This window comes from Henckelia pumila, chromosome 1 (assembly GCF_033568475.1).
Source record: "Henckelia pumila isolate YLH828 chromosome 1, ASM3356847v2, whole genome shotgun sequence".
NCBI classification, from domain to species: domain Eukaryota; kingdom Viridiplantae; phylum Streptophyta; class Magnoliopsida; order Lamiales; family Gesneriaceae; genus Henckelia; species Henckelia pumila.
This window is the reverse complement of record NC_133120.1, coordinates 65,428,994-65,456,333: the sequence shown is the minus strand read 5'-3', so window position 1 is coordinate 65,456,333 and position 27,340 is coordinate 65,428,994. Positions and strand designations below refer to the sequence as shown.

General features: G+C 36.7%; 1 protein-coding gene across 19 annotated transcripts; it reads left to right on the top strand.

Moving 5' to 3' along the window:
• Window positions 1-497: 497 nt before the first annotated feature.
• LOC140891131 (uncharacterized) lies at window positions 498-6,654 on the top strand. 19 transcript variants are annotated; one of them, XM_073299579.1, is made up of 10 exons: window positions 498-602; window positions 1,002-1,144; window positions 2,395-2,486; window positions 3,084-3,128; window positions 3,689-3,743; window positions 3,833-3,969; window positions 4,054-4,149; window positions 5,958-6,028; window positions 6,112-6,174; window positions 6,259-6,654. In XM_073299579.1, exons 6-10 carry the CDS (start codon window positions 3,900-3,902, stop codon window positions 6,517-6,519), a joined length of 561 nt encoding a protein of 186 aa, XP_073155680.1. In that variant the 5' UTR covers window positions 498-602; window positions 1,002-1,144; window positions 2,395-2,486; window positions 3,084-3,128; window positions 3,689-3,743; window positions 3,833-3,899; the 3' UTR covers window positions 6,520-6,654. The 19 variants fall into 19 exon arrangements, with proteins under 19 accessions (XP_073155680.1, XP_073155650.1, XP_073155664.1 ...); XM_073299549.1 differs by having other exon boundaries at window positions 3,830-3,969; XM_073299563.1 differs by having other exon boundaries at window positions 3,084-3,135.
• Window positions 6,655-27,340: the final 20,686 nt, after the last annotated feature.

Genomic DNA, 27,340 nt, shown 5'->3' with positions numbered 1-27,340 from the left:
TGTTGAATAATAAAATCTTATATGACAATTCTAAACAGAAAAAAATCGATGTACATATCTCTGAACTACATTTGATGGCCAATACTTATATTTAGTCGGTGATAGTATGCCTATTTTCTGTACAACAATAACAAGAACAACTTACTTTGTCACTATTACATAAAGTCATTAGACGACGGCATAAATAATATTCACATCATTTGAACCATTAGTACTCTCACCAGATATTTTCTGAAGAATTATTATTTTATTAATTTCTCGAAATTATTAATTTACTAGATTGGCCTAAGTCGAGTTCGAAAAAAATATTATTTTAAAATGGTTTTTTTAAAAAAATATTTTAAAATAGTTTAATATATCGAATATTAAATAATTGAGATTATAGTGCATAGTATCAAAAACTCATTAAAAGCAAAACATTTGGGTCGGGCCAGATTACTTACATTGGGCCAATACAAAAGATCAGAAATTAAAATGTTCTTTTTTACCCAATTAGAGCTAAAGCAACCTTCGCTGCAAGCCACAGCAGGAAGGCTTTCACCGAACACGGCGTTGCTTTCCGGTTGTTCTTTCACATCGAGCAATAAAAACCTGCGTTTGAGGTAAAACCCATGTTTTGTTAATTTATTTATGTAAATATATTGCAACATTATTTTGCTTTTCTAGCTGAGTCGCATTAGGTTAGCATCATGATTTTTTTATGCTTCTTTAACCTGCGGATCTCAGTTTTTGTTTTCCAAATCGGTTAGTTTTCTTTGTTTTTCTGTATTTTGCTCTTCTGCTTCTGTTTTCAAAATTTCTGTGTGTGTTCACTGCACTTGGATCTACTATTTGTTGTTTGGGTTTCGGAAAATCACGTGCTTGGGAAATTTCTTGTGTCTTTTCTTGCGGGGCAAAAACTGCCATGATACGGTTTCAAGTTTCATATGAAACGGAGATCTCTTATATGAGTTATCAGTATTATAATTTATCTTAAAAGTATTATTTAATAATAAATATAGGTAGGGTTGACCTTTATACGGATAAGACCGGTTCACCTCTTCTTGCGGAGCTTGATATCGACCACGCCAGAAAACTGACCAACGGACGAGGCTTCTGCCTTTGTGGTGTTTTTATAACCGTGAATCTCAGATATACGATTACGGTATATTATGTTTCGTATTTTTTTCTTTGTTTCTTGGGTCTACATGTACGTGGATATGTTTTCTTTTTTTAAACCTTTGTCTGTTCAAAAAACAAAACCTCACTGTTGTTTATAGATCTGTATTTTTGTTTCTTGATCTGAGTTTGCTTTACATCCTGTGATGTTTATGTTAGAATGATGAATACAAACTTCTTGTGGTCTGGTCTAGACTTGAATTTTGAGATCCTAACACCAAAAACTTCTCCAACGAAGAGTGGGCCAAGGGTTTGGCTATCACCATCATCCTACTGCTTGGTTTTTGTGATCTCAGTGGGTTTTTCCTCTTCCTTTTTCGGTGTCCTGGTTTTCTCGTTTTCCTCTCTATTTTCCGATCCTTCTGACTGGTTTCTCCGATTTCAGTGGGTTTTCCTTTTTTCTCTTCTCGTCGTGTAGGTATTTTTCTTTTGCTTCCGAAATGTTTTTGTTGCGTTACACTGCTATTAAATGTGAAATTTACAAATTGTTTGCTGCCTACTGTTACAGATCTATCGTTGTTCGTTGTTGTTTCAACTTAGGCTGTGTTTGGGTTTTTGTAAAACCTGATTTGTGCTTTGTTTTGTCTACTGCCACATGATGTGGGTTCTTTTTTTTTTCCTGCTCCTATTATTGCTTGCATGACATGCAATGATGCAATTTTAAACTGCACATTATTTTCAATTTTTTATGCCCCACCTTTTTCTTTTCTTATCTATATATCGTCACATGAACTAAATATTATTTTCTTACAGTTTTTGTTTAAATTTGTGTTTTTTGAACTGGTCAAAAATGATTTTTTTTGTGTGGTTTAAGTTGAAATTTCAAAACTATTATGTTATTGTATGAAGAGTCAAGCTGATTGTGTACAGCTATTGTTTAGTAAATATGTCAGGGAATCGTTTGTACTTTTAAGGTTATGTTGAACTTAATAATGGTTTGTTTTCAGTTTTAAGTTCTTCACTTGCTGCTGACTTTGATTACGATGCAAGATCGTTTAACAACATAAGAATGCAGCTCTGGATCACAATTAGCATATGCTGAGGGTTTTGAATTTATTAGGGCTATTTTGTTATGAAAGTGTTATGCTTTTACATGAAGTATGAAAGCTATGAATTTTACAATCATAGAAAGCTTCTAAATTTCAAACACAGAAATAATGATTTTAGGAGGACAACATTTTTAGTTAGTTATGCTGCCTTTTTAGCAAATGGGAGAATGAGACCTTCCTTCCCCAGGTGTTTACTACGAATAAATCACTCACTGTCCTTTGTCTTCCCATCCTTTGGACTCTTGCGCGCACTGATCTCGACTGGAAAATTTATAAAAGGTTTGCTCTCGTAGCCTTTTTTATTTTTGTTTTTTTCCATACGCTATTTTACATTTGTGTTTCGTTGTTCCCAAGTGCTTCAGTGTAAAGTGGAACAGTAAATCTTTTTCCCTACTGCTTTGAATCATGCATATTAGTATATCAGAAAATCATTATAATTAGCGTTATGTCAGGATGAATTTACAATATCATCAACTGAAAAAAATTCTAAGCTTCTTTAAAAAAGTTTAAGACAACGAGTATATGTTTCCCATTCATTTTTTTGGCTTCTTACATTTGCGCAATATTGGCTACCTTTTTCCTTTCCACTTTTTAATCGAATCTACAATCTAGGCTTTTTTTCAACGTCCAGATTCTGTTTTCGGTTTTCAACTTACACTGATAATACTGAATTACTTACTTTCTATTCTGTTTCTTTTCCAAATTTTCTCATCTCTTCAAATCGCCGCAACTTTTCTGTCGGTCGCCCGATTTCATTGCATCTTACTTGATTTTATTCCATGTCAGCAATATTTGTCGTAATTTTTCTAGTTCATCGTACTGGGGTCCGACCCCTGTTTCCTTTTTATGCTGTGGTTGTTTGTGATTCCATAGCAGGTTATCCAAGGGGATTTGACGCATCTGGTGGAGCGTCATCTAGTGGTACCCAGTGAGTCGTGTGGAGTCGAGTTCCCAGATATATGTATATATGAGATTATCGAGTTTCTAATTGCCGGGGAGACGCTACGTGTATCTGTATTGATATTTTTGTCTTTGTTTTGAAATTATGTTGGTATGATCGAGCTTTGCCGGCTCTGCATGTGTTTAGTCTTGGCAAGTGCGGCTATAGGTTTATAACTTGGTGATGTGACTCTATTTTCGGGTATATAATATTGATTGTGTTGTACAGGTTTTTGGGATGTCCTATTTACGAATAGGTCATGCCAAATTTTCTGTAGGCCCAAAAAACAAATTTTTAACTCCTTTCGCTGTATACGTTAATTAATCTTGATTGTTTGATCATTAAATATTAATTCAGGACACGGGCCTTTCACTGGGCCCGGTATATGAGTTTGATTCTTGACCCTCGTGTCTTGGTAACCAGATCACTTGCCTTCATGCACATATAATAATGTATACTCATATTCTCGTGCTGTTCGTTTTATGCTCACGTCCTCGTACTGTTTGGTTTTGGACACCCCCATTCGACGGGTCAATTACAGGTTAATTTCTCCAAGGGATTTGGAGGATAGGTGGCAATTAAGGCAGAATTGCAAGGTTAGCCACTAAGTATTAGTTATTTCTGCAGTTACTCTGATTATGATTGATTATTCTTTAATTTGCATGCTTAAGTTTCTGGTTAGTAGGTGATCACGGTGCGGTTCACTACACATTCCCTTCACCGTTCCACCATTAACACCCAAAGCTCGACCCATGGGTTCCAACAGTAAAGTTCTCATGGAGTTAGAGGGTAACTCCACAAGTTCACCGGCTTCCTCTTTAGGTTGCCTTCATCATTCTTCTATGTTTCTCTTCCTTTTCTTTTTCCTAAGTTCAGTTTGGCGATTTAATTTTTTTTCCTTTGCAGGATCGAAACTTTTCTTTACTGGGAAAGCGTTTGATACTATAAATTCTGATTCATTTGGTGGAAAGCCCTCTATTTTTCCTGTTCCTGAGAGCCAAGGTAGTAGTAATCTTGTTTTTAAATTTTTTGTGCTTCTCTTTATGTAGTGGAAGCTTAAAGTTGAGATTTTCAGAGTTATAAGCGCGGAATAGCCTGGGTTTTGTGTATATAGTCCAAAAAGAATTAATATCTGAACTATGTTTTGTATATTTGGAGTTATTCAGGGTTTTTGGTGGATTTTATCTTTGGAATTGGTGCGTTGGTTTTTTGATGTGTCCTCGTTGCTGCTTATAATTTGAACGCCAAATGAACGCTTAAGTGCTAATAATCTGACTTTCATTGTTTGAAATAATTTAGTGAACCGAGATTTCATGAATGGTTTTTGGGTTGTTTTGCTTCAAATTTTATTGGGGTGAATGATTGTTTCAGCTACGAAAACACTGGGATATTGCTGTGAAATTTGATCTGGTGTACGTATTAGTGCAAAATTTCTTATTATACATCTTTAAGTCTTGACGAAGGTTGATCCATTTAGGCATAGTTTTGGTTATTAGTTTTTAGTTGATTTGATGTACTTAGCATCGATTTGCGTTTACTTATATTGGGTTCTAATGCATTATGATCACAAATGCGAAGAGTGAAATAGTTGCTCTAGATGGTTTTTGTAATTTATCTACTGTTTAATTTTCTTGTATTGATGTACTCATGTCACTGTAGGTTCTTTAGTAGTTGTGTTTGTTGTTTATAGCTAAAACATTATGACTTGGAAATGTGGGTATCTCTACTCTGTATTGCTTTCTTGTACCGATGTTATTCTAAATTCTTGAAAATTTTTAATATTACTAATGTCTAGATTGGATGATTCATTAGTATTAAACGACAATATTCTTAAAATATTGAGTTAGTATTTGAAATTGCTTTTAGGAAGCGCTTTTGGGTTTTTCCTTCACCAAATAATTTTCAAATTTGTGCAAGAAAAGCTCAAAAGTGCTTCCAAGAAGCAATCTCAAGCACTACCTGAATGTGAGAGGTTGTTGTTTGCATGTAGTGGTTGATATAACCATATATATCAAAAGTTCACAAAGCATAGAGGCTCAAACTTCACCTAGATGCAGGCCACGATTTGATTCATTGGTGAAGCGTTTCACCCTGTTTGTCAAGCACGGGTATTGCAGCACTTTAAAAGCTCAGGACAACCTTTAAGCGTGCCTTAAATTTAGAGGTAGAAAATCAATTGGCATGGGTTCCCTTACTGTGAAACGTGAAATAAAAATCAATTAGTTTTGCTTTACCACTAATAAGCTTTTGTTGTTTAATAGCCAGTTTGATAAATTTTGGACGATATATAATTAATTTTTTTGAACTACATAGATCATGGTGTATTATCTCTTAGTGTGTCTACCTGAAATAATGTGTGTGTGTTGGCTCGTGCCTTGTGCTTAATTTCTTGCGCTTTAGTGCTTACTGCTCCTATATTAATGCGGATAGAACTAAGCCATCTTTCCAAGAGCCAATAGGACTTCTTTTCCCGAGACAAGATCTTGAAAATGTGAAAAAAATTTAGGTTCCTTGGAAGAGGTTTTGGAGGTTTATTCTTCCAATGTAATTGCGTCTATGCCTGATTAGTAAGAGGGCTCATTACATCAGTAGAATTGGGTAACTCCATACTCAAGAAAAAGAACGATTGGTGTGGTTTGGTAAATTTACATGAGCAATCTCTTCTTCTTGCATTTTTCTTCTGTTTTGTCATTTAAAACTGGATTTTAGTGCATAGCGGCAACCATGGACTTTAATGTTTAGTAGTAGCCTTTGGTTAAAACATTCAGCATGTTTGTCATGTCACAACACTTTTTGTTGGCACTTTGCAGTTCTAGGCAAAGCGAAGGACTTTCTGGACGCGATGTCTGAATCAAACAAAACCCTGTTGCAAGATGCAAAGGTATAAAATTGCACTCTTATCAAATCACATGTTCCTTTGTTTTTTTTGCCACTGGTGGAATACCTAGTATCTTTGTTTTGCAGGGAAATCCTGATAATTATGATATCGAAGTACTTAGTGGCAAAGAGTCACACATCATTGAAATGGTAGACGTTGCAACATTCCCATTTTGTCATTTCTTCAGTCTTCGGTGATCCGTATAGATGATTTACATATGCATGTTTTTGTAGGATTTAATGCTAGGCATTGCGGATCTTCATACCCCAAAGGCTGTTGCTGCAGCAGAAGCTGCCATGGCTGGTTATCAACCAGTAATTTCTGTGGACGCAAGTAGCAGTTCAGAATCTGATGAAGAAAACGAAGATGAGAATGATGTGGGTGCTGATGAAAATAATAATAGTTCTTTAAGATCTAATGGGAGAGATTTTTTGAGGAAATCATCAAAAAGCCGGAGATCAAGAAAACGATCCAAGATTGTGGAGCTGTGCTAAGATTCAGGTGGGTGGTTAATTCCACATGAACAGATTTTTATTTGATTTGTCTTTGCACAATTTTTAAAGATGCGGGCGTGTTAGGTGCTTTTACAGTAAAAAAACATTAATTTCTTCAAATCAAAATATAACGATTTTTTATTTGATTGTTGGTTATAATCTTTCAAGCTAACAACTTACCAAAAAAAAAAAAGAAACGACACCAAAAACTGGGAGAATAAACATTCACATTATTTACTGTGAAGACTTTGGTTGACCTCAATTAGATTAATTGGACGGTCCAGATCAGTTTTGGCAATTAATCTTGATCCAACGGTTGCAATACAAAAATAACTTGCATTTTGCTACGATTTTTATAGTACTGTAGCAACATATGATTTTATCAAAACCTTTGCAACATTTGGTAACGGTTTTTAGAAAACCGTAGCTTTTGCAATGGTTTTTGTAAAATCGTAGCAAATGTCTAAGGTTTATTACAAACCGTTGCAAATGCGACGGTTTTTTCAAAGCCGTCGCAATCATTTGCTACGGTTTTGAAAACTATTGCTGCAACGCCCTCAACCGATGAAGACATTATCCGACTAACATGACTTTAAATAAATGGAAGCGCAAAAAAAAAAAAAAAAACTTAGCTTAAAACTTTGAAGGATGTATGCATACATCAAATCTCATTTTAAACATTTCAAATAGTTTACAAAACAACTCACGACAATTCAAAACGTAAACTTGTTTTCTTCAATCAAACATAACAGCATTTAGTTCCATTAAACTCAACACAAACATACTCGTGCATCTCTCGTCGGCCCGACTCTTGGCTCTTCTTCATGCCCCTCATTGAACTCATCGACATATGCGTAAAAATATCATCATCATTATTTGCACCATTCAAGTATAGTGAGTCTAAAAACTCGGCAAGAATATGCAATAAAAACATGACGTGAACTTAAACATGAATGTGAACATAAACTTAGTTTTAATTGACGTATTATGTGAAATTTGTGGCAACCGTCTAATGGGCCTTCTCATCATTCATGTTGATCAACAAGTAACTTTTATTCTTTGGATAGGCCCTCTCCGGAGCTCATCCCGGAGCACCAATCCTGTGTACATATCCGTCTCATGAGCTTTGAGGGCTCCGAAGCACCAATATCGTATTTGCCACCACAAAGACATATAAGACATCCATTTAACTTTTCATGCATTAACATATCATTCACATCATCATAACTTTCAACTTTCTTTATGTCATTACATTCACCATAATCCTTTCATCATTTCATAACATGGCATGCCATAAAACTGTATTTATTTCATATAAAACATAGATTTAATGATATATACAATGTAGAATGTATCACATAAGGAAATCGATTCACGACGTTCTTTTCATTCTTGGCGTTAAAACTTGAAACTTTTTGCATAGGAACTCTTAAATATACTTAAAACACCTTAGTGCATCATAAAAATGCATTTAGAACTTAAAAACATGCAAGAAAGGGTTTTGGGACAGAGCCATCCTCATATAGGGCGCACAAACTTGCTGCTCGAGCGCAAGGCTCTCGGGTGGCTCTGTGCTTCTCTGCACGGAGGTGTCTGTTTGCATGCGCTAAAACACTATTTTGAATTCGGAATTTGAAAAAGTGGTAAACATCAAAGTTGTAGCTCTTGATCTTGGCTTTCTAATGCCGTAAATGTCACCTTCATTGGACTTTTCAGTATACCGTTATACGAATTCTCCCGAGATGGGTCAGTGCAGGAAATTCAAAACAACGGACACACTTCGGGGCAATTTTGGCCAACCTTCCAAACGGATTTGGACAAAACTTAAAACATCAAAGTTGAAGATAAATGAACTAGATTTAAAATAAAATTTACCTCATATCATTTGAATTAGTATACCAGCCTTAATCAACAAAATTTCACCGAGTGTCGTTAATAAAAAACAACCCAGCACATGTAACATTTCAAAGTTTTACTCAAACTAACTCAACACTTCAAAATTCAACACACACCTTCAAAATCAGTCCACTCCCAACTCTAAACCATAATATACCATTAACACACATCATTTATAAGAATTTCTCAAGAATGACTTACATATCACGATTTCATAAACATCATGATTTCATGCTTCTCAAACCTTTAAAATCATGCATAAAACTCATCAACACACATCATTTCTTATCAAAATAGATATACCTTGAATGGTGGTTTAAAAATTCTTTAAAAACTTGCCTTGATTGTTGGAGGAGGAGATGATCCGGATCCTTGGCAACGAGTTAACCACCTAATGAGTGAGATCGGAGCTTGAACTTGAACAAAGCTTTCTATAACCGTGGGGAGCTAAGGGAGGAAGAGATTTCAGAAATGGAGTGGATTCAATCATGAAGGGGAATGGGGAAGATACAAAGGAGACATGAAAAATTAATAGGGGACATGGGGAGGATATATGTAGCTATCAATACTTAATATGTATCTTGTGTCGACTATTTAAAACACAATCAATCACACGTCCCAGACTCGATTGATAAAAATACTATAATTTAACTCGTACACTAAAAACATATCAATATTATACTCGAAAGACTCATAAAAATATAATCCATCACCTCGTTCGTAGGTTAGCCTCGTTCCGTGAGTCCAGAATCAAACTTGACCTGAAATCGCTAGCTTAATCGAAAACGTTAAAAATAAAATAAACATATCATGAAATCTTATCATATAATCATAACTTAAACAATTTGAAATCATAAAATCGCTAAAATCATTTTAATTCACTGTGAATGAGTTTAGTGAATTTTGGACTTTACAATTGCAAATTTTTTTTTATGGTTTTTACAAACCATAGCACAATTTGCACAATTACGTTGCAACGGTTTTTGATAAACCGTTGCAATTCACAAAGGTTTATGTATAAACCGTAGCTTTAACATGCTACGATTTTTACGAACCGTAGCAATTTAAATATATACACCCCGTCACTTTCTTCTTTCCTTCTCCACTCTTCTCTCCCCTCTCTCCTCATCACCGCCTACCCTTATTCCCTTCGTCGCCTTCGCTCCTGTATCTCCGTCATCGGGCAACCATTTTTAAATCCGTTTTCAAATTTGAGATACTCTCGTCCAAATCTATCTTTCGGTACCTTTTTTTTTTATTTTTTTTATCTTGGGATATTGATCCCTTCCCAAGTACTCCAATATTAAAGCGATAATATTTTATTCATCAAACAAATATACAATAGCGACACCAAAATGCAAAGAGATATGATAATCGACAAAATGGAATATACAAAAAAAGGAATAAATGTTCTTCCTTTGTACCACCACCAACTGCTTACGCATGAAAAAAGAGCAGACAAAGTCGAAGACTCCAACATCATTATTACAAATAAAAAACTTGCCAAAAAGTGGCAAGAAATAGTAAAAACTAAACTGTTCCACGACTATAAAGAGTAGTCTCCACTCAGCTACGACACGCACCCTTCGTTGTTACTGATTACTCAAACTACAAATTCGAGCACAAAGCTTCAATCATCTCCTCGTCACCCAGATCTCCCAATAATTCTCCTAAGGGAAGGCCCGAGTCATCCTCAAATCCTGCAGTACTAGGCTCCGGAATTTTAGGGTGAATTATCATAATAATTTACTCCGAAACTAGTTTAGTTTTCCGTAGTTCTTTGCGACAATCTACCACAACTTTGTCATGAATAACAATCGCCCACTGAATCACTTCATCTCTAAAAGCTGAGGATTCTCGGTAGCCTTCAATTGCCTTTTCTCCGTTACTTCGCAAGAGATTCTTGTCTACTGACGAATTGAGAAAAGTCTCACCGGTCTCAAATTCATGGGAATATTTCCCCCTAAGTTGCTCCACCTCCTTGCACATTACATCATACTTTTTGGATTTCTCTTCAAGATCCTTTTGTGACTTGAGAAAATAATCTCGAGCCTTAGCACCTTCCTTGCCAAGTCTTTTGCACTCTCTACTTAACGACGCCACTTTTTCATCCAATCTCTTATTGGAATTTGGAGATCTCTCTTTTCGAAATTGAAAATATGGGCAAGCGATAAAATTTGCAACCATCCACATGTAGAGAATATTATTTACTACGTAAAAATCATAATAAGTAACAAGCAAATAATAATATACCTGGAAGGCGGTCGAAGCAAGAGATCGAGTTAACACTTCTGTAGGCTGAGGCAGTAAATGCAACTTATCATGATCTTCAATGAGGTTAGCTCCAGTTCTCCAAAAAATCTCAGGATCCTTCAAGTGACAAAAAGATCCAGCATTATTCTTATGATTCACGCTCTCTACGAACAAGTGGAGACCTTCAAGAGTATCGAGAGGGACTGCTCGTTCATCATCACGTTTTCTTTTTGGATTCCTTCTCCCATTATCGCACTCCCTAATATGGTCATCGACGTCAGTTCTTATTGTAACATCATTTCTTCTAACACCATTTCTTCTGTCATGAACGTTAATATTTTTAGATGGTGGACCAGAGCGATTGACGCGATCGGACAGCCCGGGAGAGTTCCTCCTCCTTGGAAGCTCTTGGGAACTATGGATACCCCGATCCATTGTGGACTCTTTTATCGACATCCTTGCTGAAGTCTTCTCGTTTTTCTCTATGCAAGCACGAACCTCCGCCAAGTTTATTTTGTCGCCTACAAAAAAAATGAGAAAAGAGAGATTGATGAATAAATAAATTTAATAAATTTTAAATTACAACGAGCAAAATAAACCCAAGACGACATAAAATACAATTATCAAAAATGAACTTGGACAAAGAATTACCAGTAGAAATCAAACTCTTAGGATCAACTATTTCATCAAAAAACCTAAGGATCGACAGTCAAGCTGTAAAGTACGGTGAGTTTTATCAAGTATGATTTTTCTAGGCCTCGAGCTCCAAGTCGTGGGACCACCCATCATAATCCCAAACGTAAAAAAACTCCGATCTCCACACACTCTTTGGAGAAGAAAAGCGAGACAAAAACTTACAGTCAACACGGGGTTGGAAATAAATATGAGTCTGGCATGGAACGACGCACCAAGAAGAGCGAGAAAAATAGCTCCGCAATCGGAATCAATTGAATTCCGCTCATTCTACGAAGAAAACATGCAAACACAAGGATAGCCCCTGGGGTCAATTGACTAAAACTCACACCAAGCCTATAAACGATTTCTATCAAAATGGCTTTAAGAGAAAGCGAAAACCCATAATTGAAATACCCCAAGTAAACTGTGAAATAACCCGCGGGAGGGTTATGACAAGAATCTTCTTTTGTAGGAATCTTCATAATATGTCTTGAAAATAATTCAATTTTCTCGCACGAGTTTAAAATTTCCGAGTTTCCCAATACATACTCGTCAACCTCCTCCGATAAACCTCCGAATCTACTCCTTTCACAATAGTCAGGTTCACTAAAAATTTTTAAGGGAGTCAGACTTTCCACATCACGCGGCAAAGGAGCGTCTAAATCACTCAAAGGAGAAAAAGAGTCATCAAATTCACTATTGTCACTATACTCCGTGCGATGAGATGAGTCATTACTCCGGTTTGCCTTCAACAAGGACAATATCTTACCCCGAGCCCGACACCTGCACAAATATATATATTTTAACAATATATATATATGTCATATTTCACTTACCACTACCACTCATTGCAATTAACTAACTCATAATATTTTTAATATTTGACAAGAGAAATAAGAGTGGGAGAATCAAAATTCTCACGATTTTATGATAAAGTAGTTCATGTATTCAAACACAAATAAAATTATTATAAAAACACAACCACAAGAAATATGTGTGTATATGCATATGTGTTTATATACACGCATCTATCCATCCCTATTACGGCCCAAAGAATTCATTGTCGCGCCATCACTGCTTCGTCGCCGTGTCATAACAACCGCTCCTGTCGTCGCAGCCATACCACCGCCACCGCTGCGTTGCCGGAGCTCCAAAATCCTATTCTCCAGCCTCATTGCCGCTTTCTTCCTTCTCCTCCGGCCGCCGAAGCTCTTTTTTCTTTTCTAGTATCCGGCAGCCGCCGCCGCAGTCTCTTCTTCTCCAAGATCCGGCCACCGCTGTTGTCTCCTTCTCCAAGATCCGACCGCCGCTGCTTATTTCTTCTTCTCCAAGATCCGACTGCCGCAGTTTTTTCTTGTTTTCCAGATCTGGAAGCCGTCGCTGCTGTTTCTTCTTCACAAATTTGGTCGTCGCTCCTGCCCAGATCTGCATCTTCACCTGCTCGCGCCGCTGCCGCCTTTCCCTCTCTCCGCCGCGCCGCCGCCTCTCAGTCCGTCATTGGATTACTCCAACTATCTTTGGTCTATTAATTTTTCAACACACGAATACTGCAATAAAAAATTCAGAAATAATACTACGTTAGTGTTGTGATGGAAATAATACGGTGCTGAATTTATAATAGTTATTTTCGTAAGAGTTCTACTGGGTTTCTACATTTATTATTCTGGCAGGATTTTGATTCCCATCCAATTACACTACAATTATTATTCTACCAGGATTTTAATTCCTACTATCTGCAATTTCATTGCATCACAGTCTTACTACAATTACTCCATCACAGTATCTCCATATCCGAATAGCTTTCGGGGGCGTTGCCCGTAATTTTTGCAGTGACAAACATTATTCATTATCGGCAACTACATTTCTGAAAATATTATAACAAATTTTCCTACTCTCGTTCTTCTCAACACACGCGACATGCCCGAGAGTGGAGGGCCTATGATGGGTTACGTCTAAAAATTTCACTGGGTCTGGGCCCAATCATAAAGTTCCACTCCAAATATTTTTTAGGCCCAAACTTATTTAAATATTATTTATATTTAATTCAAGCAGACCCTGAATTCTACAAAAGTCCATAAGAGGCTCAAGCTCGTGAAACTCTCCGAATATCTATAAATAGCTCAAGTCACCTCATTATTAAGGTACACACTTTCTTTAGCACTATAACGCTCTACTCTCGATTATTAGTCCTTGAGTAATCACTGACTTGAGCATCGGAGTGCCTTCGTCGAAAACTCTTCCGGCTCCTCTAACTTTGTTTTGTGACGTAGGAACAACCTATTGAAGATCTCGACAAGGAACATACAAGGATTTGTTGATACTCCGGATTTTGCGAAATATAAGGGAACATAATTTTTTTTTTATATCAAAGGTATTGTGAAATATAGCCTGATTTGAATCAACGATATTATTTTTTATGTTAAAAATATTATGTTTCAAATACACGACCGAGTCGAGCCATCTCATAGATATAGATTCGTGAAACCATTGCATAAAATATTTACTCTGTAAATGTAATGTACAAGATACCTAATATATAGGTGAATGAAATCGGTCCTAGACTAGTTTCGATACCGAATTCAAAACGGATCGGATTAAAATACTTCTAGATCCATTTTGAAGAAACCAATCCGATTCAATATTGATGTTGAATACAATTCAATTCGGAACCCGTTATATCGATTTAATATTGAACTGGACTAAATCTGATCGAATTCGGATTAATTTCAAATTTATGAACCCGTTAATCAATGCTTATTCACACTGTATTTGATGTCGTGAGAGGTTTTGATATGACCTTTCTATCATTATACAAATATATCATTGTTAATAACCTCCTACTCGATGCTTTAGGAAAGAAATATGAATATAGATTTTCCATTTGATCTAAAGAAAATGAGACAATTTCACTAAGTGGTGAACCTCACAACCAATAGAGACCACTCGCCAATAAACAAATAAATGATCGTTAGAAGGGGGTGAGAGGTGTACTCCCAATGGCGGAACCAGAATTATCAATGTATCCGAACAAGATTTTAAGCCCTCCAATGCTTTAATTTTTTGAATTGAGATACCCGGGCTAATAACACATTAATCCAAATTTATTCAAAATTCATATATAAAAAATTTCAAAAATATTTTGTGCCACCCATGCTAAAGCCCAAGTGAAAATATACATAGCTTTGTCATTGTGTACTCCAACATATCCCCTCCAACACTTAAGTAAAATATAGTGTCTAGGTATGTGCCAAAGAAATAAATATAAGAGACATCAACCTTCAAATAAAATTCAAACTTGGTATTTACAGGAGAAGTAAGTAACCAAAAGTGAATAAAAAATATGACCCATACTGAAAAGTATGGGACATTTTCACCCGACCTCGGGGAACGCACATATTTCATAGTTCTAATTATGATTTTCATTTCTTTAAAATAAAATTCAAAGGCCAATACATCAACAATCCTCAATATTGGTGACCTTGGTAGTACAAAAGTATTGGGATACCTTGCTTGACATTGGGGAAGATACCTACTTATAGCCTTAAATAATAAATTTGATATGTTTAACTTGAATGTTAAAGCACCACACACAAAGCGCCGATTTGTGATGCTTTTAACAATTGCAAAACCGTCACTGATTTTTATTATTTATCAAATAGTTAGTTTTTCCACAGTCACAAAATTCTGCGATGGTTTTCAAATTCGTCATTAATTTTAAGACGGTTATCTATATTCTGCTGTTAATTGTGGCGGAATTTTTTTCGAATATCATCGTCAAAATTAGCGACGATTTTGATCGCTAAAATTAATGATGGTTTAATAAAAACTGTCGCTAAATGTAGCAACGATTTTGTTTAAACCGTAGCTAAAGTTAGGGATAGTTTTTATTAACCCGTCCTTAAGTTTAGCGATAGGTTCAACAAATTCGTCGCTACATTTAGCGACAGAAGTTTCATAAACCATCACAAATATAGACGTTTTTATATTTTAATAATTTAATTTCATTATATTTTAATCTGAATTTTTTGAAACGAATAAATAATAATTCAAATAACTATTTTGTTCGACAAAACATCATATACAAAATCCATCCAAACATACATGCAACAAAACTAGATTTCAAATAAGATGTTTGACCATATGATAAGGAGTGTCGTACAATCCCGAGATAACAGAACTAAAATATCAAATAGTGGTAAGAGCTATGGAACTCGTATCTCGTCATCATCATCATTATCCTGATCATACAAAAAAAATCTGCATCGTCGTCATACATGCCTGATACATGCATAAATATATCTACTAGAGGCCTAGAGCCAGACCCCTCGATAAGGAAGGCATACGCTGGGCTTTGAAAGCAGTCTGCGTTATATAACACACATAAATCGATAAATTAATAATTTCGATGATTTCAACTAAATTTTAAAATTTAAAATTACGCATGATTTAAAAAATACTCACGCTAAAAGATCTAGATCGTTCATCAACAAATTTGCCAGCTTTATTCGTTTGTTTCTTGTAAAACAACTCATATGAGTTAGGCTCCCTACCTAGCTCCACACGCTATAGAAAGACCAAAACAAGGAATTAGAATATCGTATATTCATTTCTTTGAATAAAAAATATAAAAAAACCCATATCATCGAGTGTGCATGATCGACAAACAAACGTGAAGCTACCGTGCGTTTTTTCGTCCTCGAATCTGCAGGCTCACTTTGTCTATTTTCCTTGTATAATCCAGATCGTTCCAACCATTTCCCACTAGTCCAAACTTCCTTCCATGTTGCCCACACATCCTCCGTTAAGCACTTCGGTTTCTCATCTGAATCTCGCCATGCATGCACTGTCTTGCGATACTGGGTAGCTATAGTGGAACTCCATGCCTTCTTCACACTAGAGTCAAATAAATTACTCCACTTGTATGTAGCCTGTATTTCAAAATCAAAGCTCGTAAAAGTAACCATTACAATGTACATATTGTTTTGGTGCGCAATTAAATGATACACATACCACAAACTGGTCCCAGTACTATTGACGTTGCACCGGAGTAACGTACTTCCAACAATGACCTTCCTCACAAATGTTCAATTTGATATGGAAAGTAATAAAAGCAGAATCTTGTGATTGTTCGATTGCAACCTGCAACATTATTTCCCCCCAATGTTTTTAAGTTGATTTGTAACATTAATGAATTAAATTCAAAAATTAATAATAATAGTAATATAAAAAAATTAACTTACTTTCCATTAACAACATACATCAACTCTCATAGATTGTGAGGATATGCGTTTTCTACAGGGTCCTCGAAGTGCTCTTGTGCATTGCCAACCATATATCTGTGCATTGATTTCGAGACAAATATATATATACACACACAAACATGTACATATACATACAAATTAATGAAATATTCGTCAGATTTTATTAAATGTCTATCTACAATCAAAATACATTAACAATAATTCAATCCGAATAAGTATCATTTTTAGATGCTTCATTTTCACCTGGTATTATTTTTAAATGTTTCAGTATCATTTTCTGATGCTTCATTTTCAATTCGTATTAACTCTATGCCAATTTCATTTTCGTACACGAACATCCACAAGTTCCTGATAGAAGAAATTGTGTTTCATTTGCATGGTCTACACTTTCTTGATTTTGGAGTGTACATCTGTTTGTGTCTCCGCTCGTTATTGCTGAAGTTTTCTCCTGGGTAAAAGCACGTTGTTTCAAATGCACTACATACATCCAATCTCCTGTTGTTTTTTTTATTGGTACAGTACGTCAAATAAACAACTTGAGTTGTTTGTACCGCAAATATAAAAAGTTCTTAATATTGAAGTCTGCGTTTTTTGTTAATTTTAACAAGCTTGTATTTATTGTGAACTCGTGTACCTAGTCTTGGATTTGGATCATACCATGAACACCTGAATAAACATGTTTTTGCCATCAGGATTCCAAAATATTCAACTTCAACAATCTATTTTAACACTCCATAGAAATCATTATTCACTCCATCTCCGGAATGCCCCATCACACCCCCCTAAGTTCAATGAAGCATTATATGTATTCTCATTGACTATGTGAAACTTAAACCATTTACCACATAACAACGAAAATATGTAAATTTATGCATAGAACCCAACGACACTTATTTTTATTAAATTAATTGTGATGTACTCTCTAATTATGATGGATCATTCACCTGGTTCGACATAATAAACATTAATTTTATTTTTGAAACAATTTTAATTTATATGTATGTATACATTAGACTTATGTACTTCTTCAACTACATCAATAACAAATTACTAAATTGCGTGGATAATTAATTGAAGACACTGACATGACATAGGGTTTCAACTCCACACGGTTCAAACCACATAGATTGAAATTGCGTGATACTCCTCTTCAAACAACCAACGTTATTTATCGGCACCAATACGTCGACCAATAAATTTGAAAATAGACAGGTTTGAAGGATTCTTGTCTCCAATCTCGTTCATGTTTGATTATGTATTCGTCTCATCACTAAAATAATGTAGACAGAATATTGATGCCTACTTAACCAAGTATGCATTGCAAATTGAACCTTCCACTCATGCCTTATTTTTTTATCATTTTCTTTTCCACGAAGAAATATTTCGAAAGGATACATCTACTTGTACTGCACTGGTTTGGTCAAAAGTGTCTCATGTGGAAGATGAACACGAAGACGAAGATGTTCCATGGAATCAAAGAAACTTGGAGGAAATATTTTCTCTAACTTACAAAGAAGGAAAGGAATATCTGACTGCAATCGAGACAAATCACTCTCTCTCACATTCCTGGTCGTGAGAGATGGGAAGAAAATACTAAACTATGTTATAACCTCCCATACATCTTTAGTTAGCAGCTCCTTGAATACCACTGGAATGAGTCGTTGCATGAAAATGTTACAATCGTGGATCTACATACCGAACATGCATAATATTCTCATGTCTACTCACCTTGACAGTTTCGAAACAAAACCATCTAGAAATATAATTTCCTTGAGTCAGGAGCATAGAGCATCATTTTCTCTTCGATCCAATGTGTACGATGCTGGAAACGTCTCATATCCTCATCTTGATGAAGTTCTTGTCTATCGCACAACACTTAAAGATTTTCACGTGACTTCGCACAGTCTTTAGCACGTCCAGATACATTGATAATTTTATTAAATAAATTTCCGAAAATATTTTTCCCTATGCACATCACATCCAAATTATGTCTTATCAAATTTGTCTCTCAATACGGTAATTCTCATAAAATGCCCCGACTCTTCCATACACACCTAGCAATTGTATGAATTTCTTTATTAACCTCATCATCATCAACCTCGTATTTCCTTAGTAACCTCGTTATCAACCTAATACGCTGGCAGAAAGCCATACTCATCTATCTAATGGAGCAGTTGCTCGTTAAAACCTCGTAGAATGCAAAACCTTTCAGCCAATTAAAAATATACAACTATTTAGATGTAGTAGATTATCCATTGGTAGAACTTTCCTATGATTATCGAACCAAGATTTTTTTACCACTATAAGGTAACGAGAAAGCCTCTAAAGAATCTATTTAGTATGGGCAAGCTAAGCTCTTTTTCGTACTCTATTCAGATAGCATAACATAAGTTTGGAAATCACTAATCCTTCATATCAAAGATGCTCTCATAGTGAAATTTGTTTTTGAATGCACATCGTATGTTACACCTCCATTGTACCACAAATTTTAAGCTCTACTATCAAATGTTGAAAGAAAATATCCAACTTATCTTGAAGATTAGAGGTTCTGGAACAATAACTGCAAGAAACATATACTCATCATTCATACACATCCATGGTGGTAAGTTGTACGACGTCAATATGACAGTCTACGAGGAATATTGTTGTCCTGATTGGCCAAACGGTTGGAAACCATCAGTTTACAATCCTAATCTCACATTCTGGAAGTCCAAAGAAAATATTTGGTTGGTCTTATCGAAATGTTTCCATGGTAGAGAATCGGAGGGGTGTGCCATCAAGTCACTGTCTTTCACATGGTTAAAATGCCACCACATATGTGATACAATCTTAGCAGAGGCCTACAACCTTTGCAAACGACACGTGAAGGGGAAATAATACATTCGTTTGAATGGAATGAGCTTATTAACCTTTTTTGACCAACTCTAATATGGTTTATATCTTGGATGATGACACACCTTATACTCTGCTAGGCCCAAATCAACTCCCCAATATATCATACAATTATTCTCACATAAATCAATCTTTTCAACAGGCAACCCTAACTCTCAGATTATTTTTTTCATACTGTAAAAACCATCTAGCACATTGTTCTCCATAGGACAAAGCTTCGTCATTAACCGACACCATTTGATCAATATTACCCTCAGACATATTCCATTGCACTTCATTTGAATGATTTTAGGAAAAAGTGACAAATGGGTAAGCCCATGAGGACTTCCTTCCCATTTCCCAGGCTCAGCAGATTTGAGTTTCTAAAAAAGATGCAAAAGGCTCAGCAGATTTGAGTTTCTCAAAAAGATTATTTGCATGATCTTTGGCAATTTCACATTCAGGTTCCTCATTGATAGTATTATTGACATTAAAATTAATGTTTTTGTCGTTTAGATTCTGATTGGAGGAAGAAGGATGTTTTCAGTAAAATTACCGAACACAATTTCATTCTGAACTTTTCAATTTCTGCGGGAAGGAGCCTCCGAAAAATTAACATATGGAAGCGAAGGGTGAATCTATTCTTCACCATGGTGAATCCAACGAAAATATCATGGTACAAATCCATGTCTCCCTAAGGAAATTTAACCATATTCTCATCCAAATATTGTCTATTTCTACATTTATTATGGTTGCATGGACAACGCACTTCAAGATCTGACAAACACTGTGGATATCTTTTCGAAAACTTTACAAATGAAGACTCAGCTGTTATTAAATCATTCTGTAACCGGTTATATAAATCTAATTTCGGTTATTATCCGTCGAAACGTAAATAAATCATATACAAATAAAAAACTAAATACAACTTTCATTAATAAACAATTAACATCAAATATATATGCACATACATATGTAATATATTTATGATTATGAATATTTTTTGAACAGAGAATAAAAATTAAATTTATATAATCATAAGTAAGTAAAGAAAATACATTAAATTTATATAAAAATTTGCTATTGATTAGTAATAAAATATACATATATTAATACATGAATTTCATTAATATATATAATATATAAATAAATCAATAAATATAAATATAAATTTATAATACATATTTATTGATAGTCGTGTTTTGTTTTCATATTTTATTGTTATTTTGTCAGTAGTTCGCATGCATTTATTTGTTTTTGTTCATGTTTTATATTAGTTTTGTCTTTTGCATGCATTTACATTCATAACATACTCCCGGGTTTAATGTGTAGGAGATTTCAGGTTGAAGAAAAAAAAAACAGATTGTTGGTGAATTTTTATGCGCTCGATCCCATGTACTCATAGGATCGAGCGCGACATCTGAATTATGAAGGCAGTGGGCACTCCATTTTCCACGCGCTCGAGCGGATGTACTCGCGCGATCGAGCGCAACCGAGAAGTTTCAAAACAGTGAGATCACATATTTTGATGCGCTCGAGCGGACGTACTCATGCGCTCGAGCGCTCTAGCCTGTTCGGGAATTTTATTTTAATTTTGGAAACTTTTTTATTTTGGACTCTAGGCTTTATTAGGTTTTGAGTTCCGTTTTTGAGATTTTTTATCAGACTTTAGACATTCTCTCTTGGCGGCTAGGTTTTAATTTTAGATCTCTCTCTCAAGTTTTTTTTCTTTTCTCTTGAATTTTTCTTGATTTTGTGATGAATCGTTGTAACTAACTTTTATACTTGGTTGAGGGAGACGAAACCTTGATATAATTTATTCATGAGATTCGATTTGAAGTGTTTAATTCTTGTTAAGTACCGATATTTGATCTGTTTGATTTTATGTTTGTATGCGAGATTTTAGGATTGGCCATCTTAGGATTTTGTTTTACAAGCTATAGCTAAATTAGAATTCGAATCCGTAATTATTTGAATTAACTAATTTGCAAAGCAACTACGTTTGATATTTTCTGCTGTTGAATTTATTAAATCGTAGGATCAAGTATTGACTAGGCTAAATACAATCACTGGTGTTTGTGTTGTCTAGGTTCGTCAGTTTTACTAGTTTGAATGCTACCGTAAATTTAAATCTAGATCATTGGAATCTGGGTTAATTTATTGGTAAGGGTTAATCTAGAATGCTGTTTTCTAATTAGCTAAACTTAAGGTGAAACATGAATTTGGTTTCTAATGATGAATATTTGATAGGATTAATTATTTTTAGGGAATCGATGATTGAATGAATGAATATCAAGGGTGTAGTCGACCGATACCAAGTCTCGTCCCTTATTGATTTCTTTAGTTGAATTGTTATTCTTGCATGATAGTGATAATTTAAATTTTAATTGCTTAAAATTTTCAGTAGTTAATCTCAAATCTCAAAATCCCCTTTTGTTTATTTCCAGTATTTTTAAGAACACATTAAATTTACCTTTTCTCGTGGGAACGATCCCTACTCGCACTACTACATTTTTCATTGTTTAATCTGAGTTGGGTTAATTTGGGCGCGACACGACTAAGCGTTACCAAATTTTGGTGCCATTGCCGGGGAACAGTGTTTAATTTATTGTGTTCTATTTATTTTTGTTTTGTTATGTTTTATCTCACTCTCTTCTCTTTTCTTTGTTTCTAGTTCTCTCCTGTTCATGATTTCAGGTGATTTTGCTGAAGAAGACTTTCTCTACGACCCAAAGATTGAAAGAACTTTGCACAGGCAAAGGAGAGAACTTCGTAGGAAACAACAAGAATCAGCTGCTCGAGCTGCTTTTCCTAAAGAAGAGATGACTGCTTGCGAACCTAAGTCTTAGACAATTGGAAACTCCTGATCCCAATCAACAACCTTTATGCATTACTTTTCCTACACTAGAAAATAATACTACTTTTGAGCTTAAATCTGGATTAATTCACTAATTACCCTCCTTTCATGGTCTTGCAGGTGAGGACCCGAATAAACACTTGATGGAATTTTATGTGGTTTGCACGAGTATGAAGCCCCATGGAGTGACAGAGGAGCAGATTCAGCTGAGAGCTTTTCCTTTCTCTTTGAAGAGTGTTGCTAAGGATTGGCTATACTACTTGCCCTCCGGGTCTATCACAACGTGGACGGAGATGAAAAGGATCTTTCTGGAGAAATATTTCCCAGCATCTAGAGCTGTGAACATCCGGAAGGAAATCTATGGAATCAAGCAATACTCCGGAGAATCACTGCACGAGTACTGGGAGCGGTTCAAGAAGCTTTGTGCTAGTTGTCCGTAGCACCAGATAAGTGAAAATCAATTGATACAATTTTGCTATGAAGGTTTGTTACATCATGACAGGAGTATGCTAGACGCAGCCAATGGAGGAGTTTTTGTGGACAAAACTCCGGTACAAGCAAGGAATCTGATAGAGAGTATGGCTGCCAATTCCCAACAATTTGGCACCATCAGAAATGAGAATGTACCAAATAAGAACACCAAGGTAAATGTCTCGTCCCTTGAACAGCAATTATTTGAATTAAGATCTCTTGTGCGTCAGATGGCTGTAGGGAATGGACATACTGCAAAATCATGTGGGATTTGTGCTGCTGTGGGACATGCTACTGATATGTGTCCCACACTTCAAGAAGAATCGGTTGAACAGGTCAATGCTACTGGAGGATTTCCTGGACCTCCACAGAGGAAATATGATCCCTATTCCAACACATACAATCCTGGTTGGAAGGATCATCCAAATTTAAGATATGGGAACCCTCAAGCAAATCAATCGGGGCCTCAAACACCACCGCACAATCAAGCTTATAGGCCACCGTACCCTCAACAACAGAAGCGACCTCAAATACCAACACCAGGTGAGTTTCTTGAAAATATCGTTAAGGATCTTGCAACTAATACTGTAGCTTTTCAACAAGAAACAAGAGAAAGTATCCAAAACTTGAAAACCCAGATGGGACAGCTCGCCACCGCCATTAATAAACTAGAAGCATAGCATTCCAATGCTTTACCTTCTCAACCAATTCCAAACCCAAGAGAAAAAGTGCAATCACTCTAAGGAATGGGAAGGAGTTGAAGATCAAGGAGAAAGAAGTGGAGGCTTCACCCAAGGAGAAGCCACAAGAAGAACCGAAGGCGATTGATGGAGAAGCATCCAGGGAAGAAACGCCAAGAAGGTATGTTCCCTCCACTTTCTGAATATAAGCCTGTTGCCCCTTTTCCCTTAGCACTTAAGGAGTCTAGAAAAGATGAAGGGATAAAGGATCTGTATGAGACTTTTCGTAGATGTGAGATGAATATTCCGTTGTTAGATGCTATTAAGCAGGTGCCTCGATACGCGAAGTTCTTGAAAGAACTATGCACAGCAAAGAGGAAGCAGACACTGAAGGATTGTCAAAAAGTGGAACTTGGTGAGAACGTATCTGCTGTGATCCAACGAAAATTGCCCGCAAAATTCAAGGATCCAGGTATGTTTTCTATCCCATGTACCATAGGGAATGTTAGACTTGAGAAGGCCATGTTAGATCAAGGAGAATCAATCAATGTTATGCCATATTCTATCTATGCATCCTTGAAACTTGGTCCTTTGAACAAAACTGGAATTGTTATTCAATTAGCTGATAGGTCTAATGCATACCCTATGGGAATAGTGGAAGATGTGTTAGTGCAAGTAAGTGATTTGGTATTTCCTGCAGATTTTTATGTGCTAGACAAGGAAAACGGTGATCATAATAGTCCTATTTTGTTAGGCAGACCATTCTTGAAAACTTCCATGACTAAAATTTATGTTCACAGTGGCACACTCACTATGGAATTTGATGGCGAGGTTGTGAAATTTAATATTTATGATGCCATGAAATTTTCTGACAGTGATGATTGCGTCTTTCCTGTTGATATTGTGGATTACTTGGCCTAAGATTATTGTGAGTATGCAGGAAAAGATGATCTAGAGGTGGCCCTCGTTGCACCCATTCAGCAGGAAGATGGAATTGGAATCAGTGAAGAAGTAAAAGAGATTGAGCGAATTCTGAACAATTCGCCTGAGCTACCTCAGTCAGGTAATGTATCTTATTTATCTCTACCAATCTCTAACACTAGGCGCCTTCCATCTGTTTTGCAGGCACCAGTGATCGAACTAAAGACGCTTCCAAACCATCTTAAGTATGTTTTCCTTGGAGAAGGAGAAACATTACCAGTCATCATCTCAAATAGTTTGGAATCCGATCAAGAGGAACAGTTAGTCAAAGTATTGCAAGAGCACAAGACTGCTATTGGATGGACCATAGCAGACATCAAGGGAATTAGTCCTTCTACATGCATGCACAGAATTTTGATGGAGGATGGAGCGAGTCCCTCGTGTCAGCCACAAAGGAAGTTGAACCCACCCATGATGGAGGTGGTCTAAGCTGAAATTCTAAAACTACTTGAAGTTGGGGTCATCTACCCAATTTCTGATAGTCAGTGGGTCAGTCCGGTCCAAGTGGTACCCAAGAAAACCGGAATTACTGTGGTGAAAAATAAGGATGAAGAGATGGTTCCCACCCGTATTCAAAATGGGTGGAGGGTTTGTATTGATTATAGGAAGCTGAATGCCGGAACCCGAAAGGACCACTTTCCTTTACCCTTTATTGATCAAATGAGTGAACGTTTAGCATGTCACCCTTATTATTGTTTTCTTGATGGATATTCTGGTTATTTTCAGATTGCTATTGCGCCAGAGGATCAGGAAAAGACGACATTCACTTGCCCGTTTAATATTCAATTCGTGAACTCATTACTTGTAGTGACCCTTACCCGGATCACCTACTAAACAGAACTTAGGCATGCAATTAACTTAATTAAACAGATATCAGAATAAAACTGCGGAATCCAAATAACATTATACAATCCCAAGTAAAGGAATCTGTAATTATCCAATAATATACAACCAAATCGAATAGCTGTATAAACCTAAACAACAGTAATAAAACCTAAGCGAAGCTCCAGCCGACCAACCGCTGACTAGCCCCTCCTGGATCCACCCTCCTCGTCCAATCGCAAACCTGCCCCATGGAATAGGGTGTCCAGAAAATACAGAGTACGAGACGTGAGCATAAAACGCTCAGCACGAGAGTATGAGTATACATGCATGCAAAGTGAACTCCCTATAGACTCGAGGTCAAGGATCAGATAACAGAGACAGACCGGGCCCTGGTATGTAGCACGCTGTGCCGTCGCTTCAGGAGGTGGCTCCCATACCGAGATAACTGTGGATACGCCGGACCCAAATCGATGGAAGTCCATCCACTAACAGGATAGGGTACAACCCTACTACAGACATCTCGAAGGAGATACAGCAAGATGCAAATGAATGCAGCATAACATCATGGCATATAAATCATGCAGTCATATAATACATGCATACTCAGTCAGGATATCTCGAACAGTACTTTCGTACCTCAATACAGTGCAAGCTCTATAAACTCTAGGTCCACGCCTATAGTCTGCGCTACACTGCCAAATGATACTACTATCATCAAAGTGCTCTAAAAGCCTTAACTAAACTATTGCATACTCCTAAATATTTATAGGGAGCAAAAGCTATACCTTCGTCCGTCGTTAGCCCTTTGATGTCGATGCCTCCAGAACTTGGGCACGACTCCGCTACGACTACCGAACGCCTCTCCGACCTCCGGACCAAGCCTAAGAAGACTAGAACAGTTCGAATATGACTAGAAATAGAGAGGAAATCCGGAATTGGCAAGGAGAAATGAAGTCTCGGCCTTCTATTTATAGACAACGATCGGAGCTTCCGATCCTCGATTGGAACGTCCGAACCCCGATCGGAACGTCCGATCCTGCCATCGGAGCTTCCGAAGATCCTGATCTGCCACGTGTCAAAATATCACTTGTTGACTCCGGATAGGGGTGATCGGAGCTTCCGGTCCTGATCGGAGCTTCCGATCCAACCACACGTCATGCCTGACGTAATAACATCGGTGCCTCCGATCGCTCATCGGAGCTTCCGATCCTGTTCGGAACTTCCGATCGTGCCTTCGGAGCTTCCGATCCGTCCGATACCCAATTCAATTAATTAGCATTATTCCTTTAATTACTCAATTAGGGTACGGGCTACTACATTCTCCCCCACTTAAGATATTTCGTCCTCGAAATCAAATCTTAAGTACCGAATGCAAATACAGAAATCAGAAACATTCTTTATTCAAACAAACGTTTACAGAGTTTGCAACTGAATACAACTTAAAGAATGAAATCAAAACAACTCAGGATGGTCTTTACGCATCCTGTCCTCAAGCTCCCAAGTAGCTTTCTCAGTGCCTCGGCGCTGCCACTGAACTAAAACCAAAGGAATGACTTTGTTCCGTAAAACCTTGTCCTTAAAATCAAGGATGCGAAGAGGTTTCTCAACATAAGTCAAATCCTTGTCTACCTGAACCTCAGATCGCTGCAGAACATGAGATTCATCCGCCACATACCGTCGCAACAGAGATACGTGGAACACGTCGTGAATACTGGATAGATGCGGTGGCAAAGCTAGTCGATAAGCCAAATCGCCAATACTCTCCAAGATCTCAAACGGACCGATAAATCTGGGAGACAACTTGCCCTTAAGGCCAAATCTGAGAATCTTGCGGAAAGGTGACACTCTCAGAAACACTTTCTCCCCGACCTCGAACTGCAAAGGCCTACGCTTGATATTAGCATAACTGGTCTGACGATCCTGTGCAGTCTTAATCCGTTTCTTGATTTGATCAACAATGTCTATCGCCTGCTGGATAAACTCCGGTCCTTCAGCCTGTCTCTCCCCCATTTCTTCCCAAAAGAGTGGAGTACGACAACGTCGCCCATACA

Excerpts from the sequence above, each read along its gene's own strand:
- LOC140891131 (XM_073299527.1), top strand. The coding sequence starts at position 3,900 with ATGGGTTCCAACAGTAAAGTTCTCATGGAGTTAGAGGGTAACTCCACA. Across the intron at positions 6,029-6,111 it reads CCCTGTTGCAAGATGCAAAG|GGAAATCCTGATAATTATGA; the intron begins GTATAAAATTGC and ends TTTGTTTTGCAG. Across the intron at positions 6,175-6,258 it reads AGTCACACATCATTGAAATG|GATTTAATGCTAGGCATTGC; the intron begins GTAGACGTTGCA and ends ATGTTTTTGTAG.